Source organism: Daktulosphaira vitifoliae, unplaced genomic scaffold, assembly GCF_025091365.1.
Source record: "Daktulosphaira vitifoliae isolate Bord-2020 unplaced genomic scaffold, ASM2509136v1 Scaffold_4, whole genome shotgun sequence".
NCBI classification, from domain to species: domain Eukaryota; kingdom Metazoa; phylum Arthropoda; class Insecta; order Hemiptera; family Phylloxeridae; genus Daktulosphaira; species Daktulosphaira vitifoliae.
This window is the reverse complement of record NW_026099575.1, coordinates 23,153,518-23,165,684: the sequence shown is the minus strand read 5'-3', so window position 1 is coordinate 23,165,684 and position 12,167 is coordinate 23,153,518. Positions and strand designations below refer to the sequence as shown.

The 12,167-nt window shown below is 34.2% G+C and overlaps 1 protein-coding gene across 2 annotated transcripts in view; it reads right to left on the bottom strand.

Moving 5' to 3' along the window:
- The window catches only part of LOC126903734 (broad-complex core protein isoforms 1/2/3/4/5-like), a 67,359-nt gene that overhangs the window by 33,744 nt on the left and 21,448 nt on the right, over positions 1-12,167 (bottom strand). Inside the window, exon 2 of one of the 2 annotated variants that reach the window (XM_050682178.1) lies at positions 107-288. In XM_050682178.1, coding sequence (XP_050538135.1) covers positions 107-146 — 40 coding nt within the window. In that variant the 5' untranslated portion in view covers positions 147-288. Of the gene's footprint in view, positions 1-106; positions 503-12,167 lie in introns of those variants that run through there. The other variant, XM_050682179.1, reaches the window with a different exon arrangement.

Below are 12,167 nucleotides of genomic sequence, written 5' to 3'. Positions count from 1 at the left end.
TGAATCCGTGTCACCAAAATACTTTTATGTGCGCTGCAAATGGTTGGTTTTCACAAACATAAAAAATGACCTTACAAGACGAATGTGTATTTGTTATTGCACTTACCAATTAGGAGCCGTGGACCGTTGGCGATTGGCATTCGCATCCGCCACCTCCGTTGCCCAAAGTTGGGAGTAGGGCGGCAAACTCGGAGCTGCAGAAAAGGTCGTCGCCGCGCGAGACGCACCGCCACGTCGGTACAACAACAAATGAGTATTAATCTCTAGTTATGAAATTGATTAAAACGTCTGAAAAATAAATCAAACAATTATCAAAAAAACTGCGTAGAGATAATAATAGTAACGTTAACGGAACGTCTGATTCGCGGCAGTGGTTCGCTGTGGACACGAATTTCCTCAACTCTTTTAGCAAATGCACATACACGAGACCGCGTCAGTTGGCCTAGCGCGTGTAAGAGCCAATATACAGTGTGTGTGTGTGTGTGTGTGGAAACGTGTGCACTCTGTTTGAGCCACAGACGTCTAGCCGGCATAGTCGCGGCCCGAGAAACTAGTTTTGGTTTTTTTTTTACTTAAATTTTATTTATTATTATTATTATTTGTTATTGCGCTATTCGTACACCACCCCGCTACGGTCACCACTTCGGACGGCCGTCTGGGGACTCTTAAAAAACATAGACGTCTGGCGTTCTAGCAAAATTATGCGCGCGCGACCGCGTTACAATGTATTTAGTGCACTTGACGTTGGTGTCGGTTCTGCAGGTGGTGGAGGTATGAGAAGTTACTAAAAATTGTGCGTGCAAAATGCACACGTTTGTAAATTGTATTATTTTTATTTGTTCAATAAAATACATTACTCGTGTTTTTTTACACTATCTTTAAGCGTGTAAGAATTATTTCCTAATCAGAAGCAACACGGTGATTTTTTCCTTGTTCGTACCGAGTTCCTAATTATCGGCTGTAAATTATTTTTCAACTTGGCAATCAGTTGTTCTGATGCGCACTTTTTGTTTTGTAAACAATGAAATAACTCGTTTGGTTGTGTTGAATCTTACGAGAACATTTGCTTTTTTATTGATTCTATGAAATAAATGTTTTTGTACACTATAGGGCTAGAATTATAATTCTAGTTATAAAAAATAATTAACGTGAGTGTACACATTTCACGTTTTTAAGAAATTTAACATTTTTAATGCTAAAACTTTGTTTAACATTTTAAACCTAATGTTATTGTGTTGTCAGTTTCACGTCTACATAAAATCGATTAGAAAGAGTATTTAGAAATTGTACGAAGAATTTTATAAAATATTTTAGAATAAATATTAATTTCCTCTTGAATTCGAGTGTTGTTTATTTCGATTAAAATAAATGACATTTTGAAAGTAGTTTTTTAAGACATTAAAAAAAACTTTAATCACATTTTAAAATTCAACGATCAATGACAACTAGTATTATTTGTAGGCTGTTGTATAATTTTCATTTTATTTTCGATCAAGTAATATTATTCGTTAGTTCAACAAAAGTGATATGTTTATACAGGTTACAACTGTCACAATAATTTTGTTTCGTTGGTTTTTTTATATTATTTGTTAAAACTTTCTAAATTACACATGTTACAAGCTTTATTTTTAACTATCGTATTTCATACTTGAATAAATAAACCCTATTTTTATAAACAAAATAAAACTTTTTCAAACAAATATGTTTTAAGAAAACAGTTTTTTCAGCAAGGCTGTTCCCTCTCTATCGATAGTGTTTAAATTAAAATTTTTATGTGTACGGATCTATAAAGTGTCAACTAATATGTTGACGCTTATAAGAATAATATTTCTTGAATACCTTAAAATTTAAAAATATGAAGTAATGAGCAAAGAATAAAGAAATCTTAATTGAGCTAATTTTATGTGCTAAAATTAAAAAGTCAGTTTTAGTACTATCAAAATAATCGCCCCCCATCGCCAAAAAAATCCTAATTACACCTTTAAGTTATTGATTTTTAGTATGTTGAATAAAAGTTATAAATATAAAAAGATAAATTACTATTTTACTGTGAAATATAAAAATATTCATAATCAAACTTTTTATCGAAGAAACATTTATAAGTGTCAATAAAAATTTATTTAAATTTACATATATTAATTTTTTTTTAGTATACTTAATACAATATATTAATGTTTACATGATATTATTAATATGTTATTCAAACTTTTTTATTTCCTAATGAATTTAAAATACATTAAACGAAAAAAAAAACATTAAAACACTTAAGATTGTAAAGTTTAACTAGTATTGTAAAAATTAGTAATTTAAAATTAGGTATGTCATTAATATTTTTGTACTGTATTCAAAAATTCATGATATGTGTGTCAATAAAAGATAATTAATATTTATAAAGAGAAATTCAATACTTACTACTAGTTTAAGATGTACATAAAAAAATAGTTAAAACTTCATCAAGTAATAGTATAACACACAAAATTTATGAGAAATTAAATGCGATTTAGTATGAGATATTTTTTTTTATCAAAATTATATAGAAAATTTTAATCAATTTATTAAAAGTTCATATTATATTAATTTACTATTGCCAAGTTGCATTTCTATTTTTCTATTTATGAAAAAAAATATTTGCTCCATACATAATCACGCAAAATGTTTAAAACGTTGTTGTTTCATTTTATCGATGACTACTACAAAAATTATTATTTGGTGTATCAAATAACTAATTAATTTTTTTGTAAATTTTTATTTTTTGAAATTTCGGTTAAATCTGTTATAAACATACATCTTTTAAAAGAATACTTTAATTTGATCATAATTTTTCGTCTCGCTAAATTGTAAAATAATATGATGAATTTAATCATATTTTACGAGAACTGTATAATATGAGTTATTCATTTATTGATAATAAATTATCTGAAGTAGATAGATCGATGAATAATTGTTGCCAAACAGAACGGCTGAAAAATAAAATCCAAATATAGGGAACAGGATTGAATCTTTGTTATTTTATTTTTAGAAATGTTACTGTGAGCCAAAATATTGATTTATTTTTTACATATGGAGGATCTATCTATAAGATGTCATCGGGGTATTTTCTGAAATATTTTTCCTTGGCCCCTGACAGTAACTTGAATACTTTTTCACATTTATACATAACTAGAGCAAGATTGTTATTTGCCATCAGAAATATTTTATTAATAATGAAAGAATTTTGATAAAAATGTACAATATCCAATATTTTTTCAGTCGAAGGGTATTTTATGATAAAACAAATTAGAACTAAAACGAACGTGATCTAAATTATAAAACGTGGTTTTAAATCATGAAAGTGATAAAAAATGTCAAATAACTAACCTAAAAATAGCAAGACCGTAATATTTAATTCTGATACTTTTAGAGGTTAGTTAGCAAAACGGAATGTTTAACTCTCTTTTATGTGTAGTATATGTATGTATATATTTATGAATATTTACACTCGTTCCGCACCGTCGCTGCTGTTGGAGCAAAAAGATTTTAAACAAGAACACGGGAGGATGTAGAAGCCGAATTCGAGTGGGGATGGTCGTATGCTTTAAAAAAGAAAATCAATAATTTGTGTACTTCATAAAGCATCATGTTATAATGTGTACGCACTTTGCATATAATATACGGAGAGACGCCGTTAATTCTGAATCGTACACAAAATACAGTGTTACCCGTTAAACGAACGCACAAGTAGAGAGAGAATAAAAGCACGCGCACAGATTAAACTTGTGTACAGCCTTGTCGGTTTTTTCGTCCTCACTTTATGCTAATTGCGATTATTTTGTTGAAAACAAGGGTTCAAAATACACACATTCTTCCGGTCTGACAAATTTGGCTGATAGATCAAAATGTTAAAAAAATCGCCCAGGTCCGTTGTTCCCTAGCACCACAACAACAGTACCGATGTAAACGGTAGAGGGGTAAGGTCGAGTGGCTGTTTAAAAGTACCGTATAATTTATATCCGTTTGCCATCATCATCACCGTCGTCACGTAATCATTTTTATTATACTGTCGATGTTTATTTTTTTTCAGGTGTACTAGCGTTTTGTATTTTTTCTCAGCAACTCACCCGCCGATCGATCGGATTAAACCTTTTAGCATTCGTATGGAAATATCCGAATTTTAATGAAAACGACCACAGAATAACATTANCAGGTGTACTAGCGTTTTGTACTTTTTCTCAGCAACTCGCCCGCCGATCGATCGGATTAAACCTTTTAGCATTCGTATGGAAATATCCGAATTTTAATGAAAACGACCACAGAATAACATTATCCGATTGGATAGGTCATAATCAAATAGTTAAACGTTAACAATTACAATAAGAATTTAATTAAATCTGGTCTGCCCGGCGGGGGTGGTAAGGGCGGACACGTACCCCGGTAAAAGTTTTAAGCCTTTGTTCGACGATAACAATATAAATACGGCAATAGTGACAGCTGTGGTATGGATAACACACTTATAGATGATAAATTTATGTACGTTCGTGAATTGCCGATAAAAAAACAGTTCGACTAGATTGTTATTCTTTTGGCAACGAATTTTAAAAAAAGTGATACAATCGAATGGGCTTGTAAATTTTATGGTAAATTATAAAAAGAACACGGTGTAGTAAGGTCGTATTGCTATAACGTCATCGTCGGCTCTTAGTTTACACGATAAATCATAAATCCATCGAACACCACAGCGATGCTCTTTTCTGTCGAACAACGATCAGGACCTAATTTGTGCGTTAATATTTCAATAAACACACTGTTGTGGTAAATTGACGGCGTACTTGAAGTAATAATTGCGCAACTCTCAAATAATTTATTCACAGTTCGCGGCCAAAACCGATTGTTTATTGCGTTCAGATTTTACACTGCAGTTTTTTTTTTATATTTTTTAAACAATAATTAACGTTATTAGATCAAATAATCACACGACACGCATTGACTACGATAAAATGTCACTCGGACCACTTTATTATTACCGATAAACACGTGATTTCGGATTCGTTACTCTTTCTGTCTCAGAAGTTCTGTCTATTTGTTTAGGTTTACGTAATACTAGACCAATTAGACAATTATGTGTAATGCACAGGAACGTATCGATGGACGTGATGTTTAATTTAACGCCATAAAAGCGCACGAGACAAAAATGTGCACGCCGACGTATCGTTCTAAATTTAGAATTAATCTTTACGTGCAAAGTGTTCTCATAATGTTATAGAGAATTTAATTCCAGGAGAATAATAATAGTAATTTGCAATGTAAAAAACGAGTTGGTGGTTTACACGTGGGACAACATTGTATTATAATAAATTTTTTTATTTATTACTGCCATTAGGAATGCATACGTGCATTTGCGTCGACCTCGCAGTGCAACGAGAGTGCACACACCTAAATAATTATCGTACTGTTTCCGAGTAGTACATACTCGAGTGTTTTTCTTTCTTTTTCCAACTGAGGAGGTCATAATCGCTTCATGCAAATGCACGTATTTATTTTGACGCGCATTTAACTCTAGGTGCAAAACCATTGAACAGGTTTATTTTTTTAAGTGGGGTTAGTGTCATGCTGGCTGCCTTGCAGGTCGTCTTCGGGAGCCGCCGCTGTGGTCGCACGCACCACACACAACGTGTCATTGTAATACCGGCGCGTAAATAAATGTTTCGATAAAATATTTGCGCTACGCACGCAAAAGAGTGACAACTGATTTTTACGAGCCTCCGTGACGAAAAGAGCTCAAAAGAGAAATAAGGCAGAGAGCGAACATAAACCTATACGCGATCAGTATTGTACACGACGCACTATAAATTCACAATAAAGACGAAAATACCTTTGAATAAACATTATCCAATTACTGACAACGAAACACGATCGTACGGAAAAACATTGTAGTCTTGTAAACTAGTCGCTAACACAAGCTTACGGCGCAATGTATTTCACATATATTTCTTCTGTACCATACGACTAATTATCATGATAATATTATAGACGAAGGGGGGAGGGATACGCGAAAAATGATCACTGTTCATCCGTATAAAAATTAGTATCCATTACGATCACAAAAGAATATATTCTAAATAATCTTCATTACTTCCTCCTTGTCGGCAATCTACCAATTGGTTTGTATCGATTTTTTTATCGTAAGTTGACGTAGTTTATCATATATTTCAATTGTAACTAGCTGCTTTTCATTGTATTTACCACGAAATATTCAAACGCGTTCGGCGAGTAAGGAAACGGGTCAGTCGTTACAAACAATGAGAACAATAGGAATCCGTATCGTTACTTACCAAACACCCTATATATTTATATTAATTTATGCGTGTTATTTTTTGGAATTGCCGGAGCGACGATTAGGCTATTACAGCGATAATGTCATAAGAAACATTTTTTTCAAAAAGGCAAACTGTTTTATTTTACATCGCAACAACCCTTTTGGCGAACAGGTCGTTTCCTCTTAATATTATCGTTGTTGTTTTTTCATTCACCCTTAAACGGCGAAATTTACGACCGTGTTTCCCACGTATAATAACACACTCTCATAGGTGCGTTTTTTTTATTTCAACGGCCGCGATAAATACCAAAACGGGGTAGAAAGCGAGGCGGAAACAGATGAAGGGGAGGGCGGGGGGCAACGGCGGCGACCGATTCAGTATGAAATTTCACCGACGACGATCAACAGGCGAATCTGCAGACGATTTAGCGACCGTTTCCGCGAACAAACGCAGACGGTTGTAAATAAATGTAATGTAGTCGAGGTGTATGTGTGTGCGTTTGGCCATGGGAGTTGCATTTTGTAAATTATGTAAGCTAGACAGCAGCGGTGTATAGACGAGCCAGACGTATATGCTCACACACATACAAACTTCACTGGCTGTTGACCTTGGGATACTTTACTAGTCTGCCGAGCAAAATTAAAATGTGCATGTTATATTCAGTTGCAAGTTATAATAATAATAATGTGCGTAGTGTTCGGGTGAGACACCGATGACTGGTGCAGACCGGAGCGTTGCCGATATCGGTGGAGCGTTTATTTCAACCAAACACCACTCCGGAGTTGAAAAAAATAGTTTAATTAGCCCAAGTAACAATAGCTGAAACGGAAATGAAAAACGTATTGAGCACATTAGCTGTAGACAAGAAGAAGCGTATGGAATTTGACGACGACACGAGTCTTCCCTTCGGCCGTTAATTCGGCGAGATAGTAAAACCACAACAAAAATTCTATTCGCATTATTATTGTCTGGGACGTTACACCGGTTTAACACGCCCACAGAATGTCAGCTGATGGCGAAAGAGAATAAATTCCTGTACCTTAATTGCAAAAAAACAAACCAGCTAGATCCTAGCAAAAAAATGAAAGGTTTATCGTGCCGGCTCTATTCTAGAGAAATTTCACCGGGACACAATAACCTATTAAACGAACAAGGTCACATCCCTCGAAATCATCGTAGGTATTTTTTTTTCCTCCGTGAGAGAAGGTAATAAGACCGGTAGCGATAACGACCTTTTCATTATATTGTTTACCGTATGCCCACTGCGGTTTTCTGCTAACTGCTACGAACGCATCGCCTTAACCGCAATATGCGCAAACGGATTTTACGCGGACGGAGCAGTTCCTATGAAGATGAGTAAAACACAACTAACCTAGTCGTTAACAACAGACAACGGTAACTTTGAGTGAACACATCGTCATACGCAACCGTTGCCAACGGACCTAAACCTTCTGAGGGTAGTTGTAAACGATGTTGTAAATTATGCCAAAATTTGTATTTTTATTCAAACTTATCTAGACTCGGTTGCCCCGAAAGTCGCAGCGACGGACGATTATATTCGCATTATTCTTACTGTAATTTTAAACGCATAAATATTAAATGTAAATATACGGCCCCGGGCTAAATCATTTGATTAAATTGCTTTATGTAATATAATATTTTGAGTTTTCAGACAAAACGTCAGAATTTACGGCTCCGAGGAATGCCATTAATGATTCTTGTGCACACAACAATGTATGTACAAAACGAAAATAAAATTAATTTCCATCCAACTACACCGTTTCTATAGTGTTTATAAAAACGTTTTACCCAATACTTCTTGTATCGATTTGTGCGCATAGTAAAATCCTCAGTACGCCACTGGTTGTTATTAAGTTTAAATTGAATTCGTTATTGAACTTTTAAAATACAACCACCAAAAAATACAAGTAGCCGTGACTCTTAGTGAGCGATAATCGGAGCGCGGGAATTTTTATATCACTCAATATAAAAAAACATTTTATGACCGTTCTGTATACGTATGTATTCTATGAAATGATGTAGTCAATGTTCATCGTATATGTGGTATTGTTTGTTTTTCAACAATTTGATTCGCGGGTTCTCATAAAATTTTTGATATAATGTTTTAAACCATTTCAATAGAAATCGAACTCGCAAGCGTAAGGTCATTTTGATGGAAAAAAGGGGACACCGTAGCCGACTTTTTTATAATTCTCTTATTTTCTCCTATTTTAAAAAGGCTTTGACTATTAATCAGATAATTAATGACTTGGTGTTTTTATACAATTTCCTTTAGTGAATATGATAAAGAAGAAGAAGAAGACTGTAAAGAAACATAACATCAAAAAACTCGAAACGTGTCTTCAGATCGAAAAAGAAAATGTTACCTTTTGTAACTTTTGACAAATGACCTTTTACTTTTCTTCGAGGCTTGTTTGGAGTTTCATTGAATATTCTTAAAACTTAAATTTATTTTTATCACAATCGTGTTTCTTTTATGTTATGCATTGAGTACTTATATTCACAATATTAAGCACTACATTTAAGCGGCCACTGATTCAACAAATCAATAATTTCAATAGAAAACCAAACAGTTCAACTAGTATTATAATTATATCTATAAGTAGTAGCTTAATAAAATATTGATTAAAAACGGCTCCAAAGATGAAAGTACTTTTAAAACACATAATTTTTAATAAAAAAAAATGTTTAAATAAAATAAATTTCGGTGTACGAGTAATTTTCCCATTAAAAATAATTGGTCATTTTGAAACTCGTAATTAACTTTTGGTCAAAAAAATCGTCATTGCGATAACTAACAAAAATGATTTTCATAAATTATTTTTAAAGGCTATGCGTTAATTTTTCGAATGCACTGTAACAGTAACAGTAATATTTTTAATAAACTAGAGACGGAGAGACAATGTGACTGTTTAAAACAACATTTTGTTGGACAACCGGTTGTTAGAGAAACAATAGGACAAACAGATTTACGATAGATCCCGTATCTATTGAAATGAATATTAAAACTAGACCACGACACTATTAACCTACTGTCTGCTAGCAAGACTATTAACCTATGTGGCAACACAATAGGACAGTAAATAAATATACCGAGAGAAAGAAAACAATGAATTTATTTTTGTACGCAGTAACCGGTAACGTTAAATCTCGTACCGGCCGGCAGAGCAATGTAGAAGCGGTGGGAGTGTATGTCAGACACAACAAACCGTTTGCAGTCTGTCGTCGCGAATTTTTTTTATGGCTTTTTTTTTTTGAGAACCACTATTTCCTAGTGCTGCCGAAACACTGCGTCTAGGTTTGGGTACAGCTGAGGTTAAACCCGGTCATGGGGCTCGTCCGTCTGGTCTTACTGAAACAACGGCGGACGGTGCGGAGGAGAGGGAGAATTGCATTATTCGGCGGTCCAGACGTCGTCGTATTAACGTGTGGCCCACACCGCTGCCGCCGTTCGCGCGCGCCCGCTTAAGTGTCTCGGCCGTGTGTGGTAGACGCGCTAAATTATTGTGTTATACCAAGTAGACGGTACACTTTGCCGCCGCCGCCGCCGGGTAGTACAAGGTTAAACGGACCAAGATGCGCACAATATTTTTCGTCTGCATGTTTGCGTGCTGCCCGGCGGACCAACTGGTGCGTGCGGGTAAGCAGCACAGCCGACGGTCTTTTATGCGAAACGTCCACTTTTTAATCATACGCACCGCAATCGAATTTCGCGTTGACCTAACCGTCGGTTTTCACCGCGAAAATCTTTGTGTTTTACGCGGCTGGTTTTGTAAAACTTTTTTTTTTTTTCAACAAATTATAGTCTTGATATACTTAACTATATTCGTATTGCGCACGGGTACCAGACAGCTGCCCCTACCCATAATAAAAAACCTAGAATTTTTACACGTCCTATATTACTCTACATGCGCTGTAACGATGATATTAGTTATATTCTATTTGGTCTCAATTTTTGTTGCCTCTTAGAAAAATAACGCAATACAATTGTAACATGTAGTAGTAACACTAGTAACAGCTGATTCGAGCAGTGATATTCGATCAGTGCACCTTTTACACCTGCGACTGACACGCACACTGTTGGATTTCACCGACTATACGAAAAAAGTGTAAGGTCACTGCTGAGAGCCCTGCACGTTGTCATCCTATTTTATGGTGATCATTTTTATTACAAAAACCAATGGGGTGCGAACAGAAATGGCCTTTGTGTATTGTTGTCGTCCTATTGGATTCGATATAATTGTGTTTAAATTGTGTTGTGAACAATTTATTCATTTCCAGTAAAAATAAATATTGAAAAAACTTTAACTTGGTGTTTGTAGTGAAAATAATCCCCTAGGCTATAACACAACCTTTGTTGAGCAAGTACAGAATTTCGAAAAATTAATTGTCTTGTTAACTTATAATATTGTTATGTGAAAAGAAGAGTATTTAAAATAAATTTACAATGAAATTTTTGTTAATTAAAATTTAATCATACAAACATTGGATTTATATCCGATTTTTCAAATTACTGTTGTCATTTAACTGAATAAATATTGCTAATAGTTAATAGTTATAGTAAATATTTCATAATAGATTTCATTATATTGTCAAATAAACCAGTACAACAATGTATCCGTTGATATTTTGCAATGGAAATTTCGGTTTCAATAAGAGAATTTATGAAAAAATTCATTCGGTTATTCGAAATTGTGAGTGTGACCCTTTCTCGGACAAAATCGTTTATTACAAAATAAAAAGCCCAACATCGCCATTCATAAGAAGCATTTCGCCATAAGATAAGCGCTCGAAAAGTTTTACAGGATAAGGAAATCTTTTCAATCATATTTTATTACCGAGCTTTACACAACAAACAAATCAGATGAGAAGATATTTGAAAATGTTGGCAGTTGTTTAAGTGAATGGAATCTGTGTGAAGTTTTGAAGAGTTGCCTCGGGGAAACGGAAGTCTTAACCATCTTTTGCTCACTCACATTTTCTGTTTTTAACGTGGATACTTTTGCAAAATAAATGAAAATCCCGAAATTATTGCTTTTGCGTTTAATAATATTGACTTGGTAAAATATAACTTTGATACGTAGAACGTATTTTGAAGAATAGAGGCGTCCGCCATTGGAATCCATTGTGGAAAACAACAGTCGAATGAAATTCATTGTTGAACAGTAACGCGAAATTCATATTGATATTTTGCCAATAAAGAATACTAAAAATACATATTTGGCATTTTATTCGATTAAAACAGTTTAGATGTAATGAAGTACTTTATGGGCTAGCATTAAATTCAATATCGTGAGTGAATTATGACATTTTCAATTTCGGTATAGCAAAAATCTTGAGACATTTTAACTCTAAAACGAATTTCATTAAAACCGTTTTCGCACAAATAATTTTGTATGTTATTAGCCATTCAGAGTGCAAATTATGCATACCCGTTNGCCATTCAGAGTGCAAATTATGCATACCCGTTAATGAGGGCTCGTATGGTTAAATGATAATTCTTTTAGCTTCGATGCGAATTTCATACGTTACTCTGCCCCCACCCTGGTGAAAATGTCCGTGTTCATCATTGGCTCAATCTATTAGAAGAGTCCGTCTGGAGAATACGTGTGTCTGTATGCACACAACAATTTATAGTATAGACCAAGCATATAATTATAATATATTTTATTTATTTATGGAAGTCTGGTTTGATTCAAATCGAGTAGGCGGGACAACGGGTTACCTACGTAGCAGTGGCCTCGCCGGTGTCGGTTTAGGCGGACAAGGGATTATCGTCCATTTTTTTCTTTTATAAGACATCAGTGCCACAAATGAGACATTAGACTAGACCGAACGCGTCAATTTGTATTG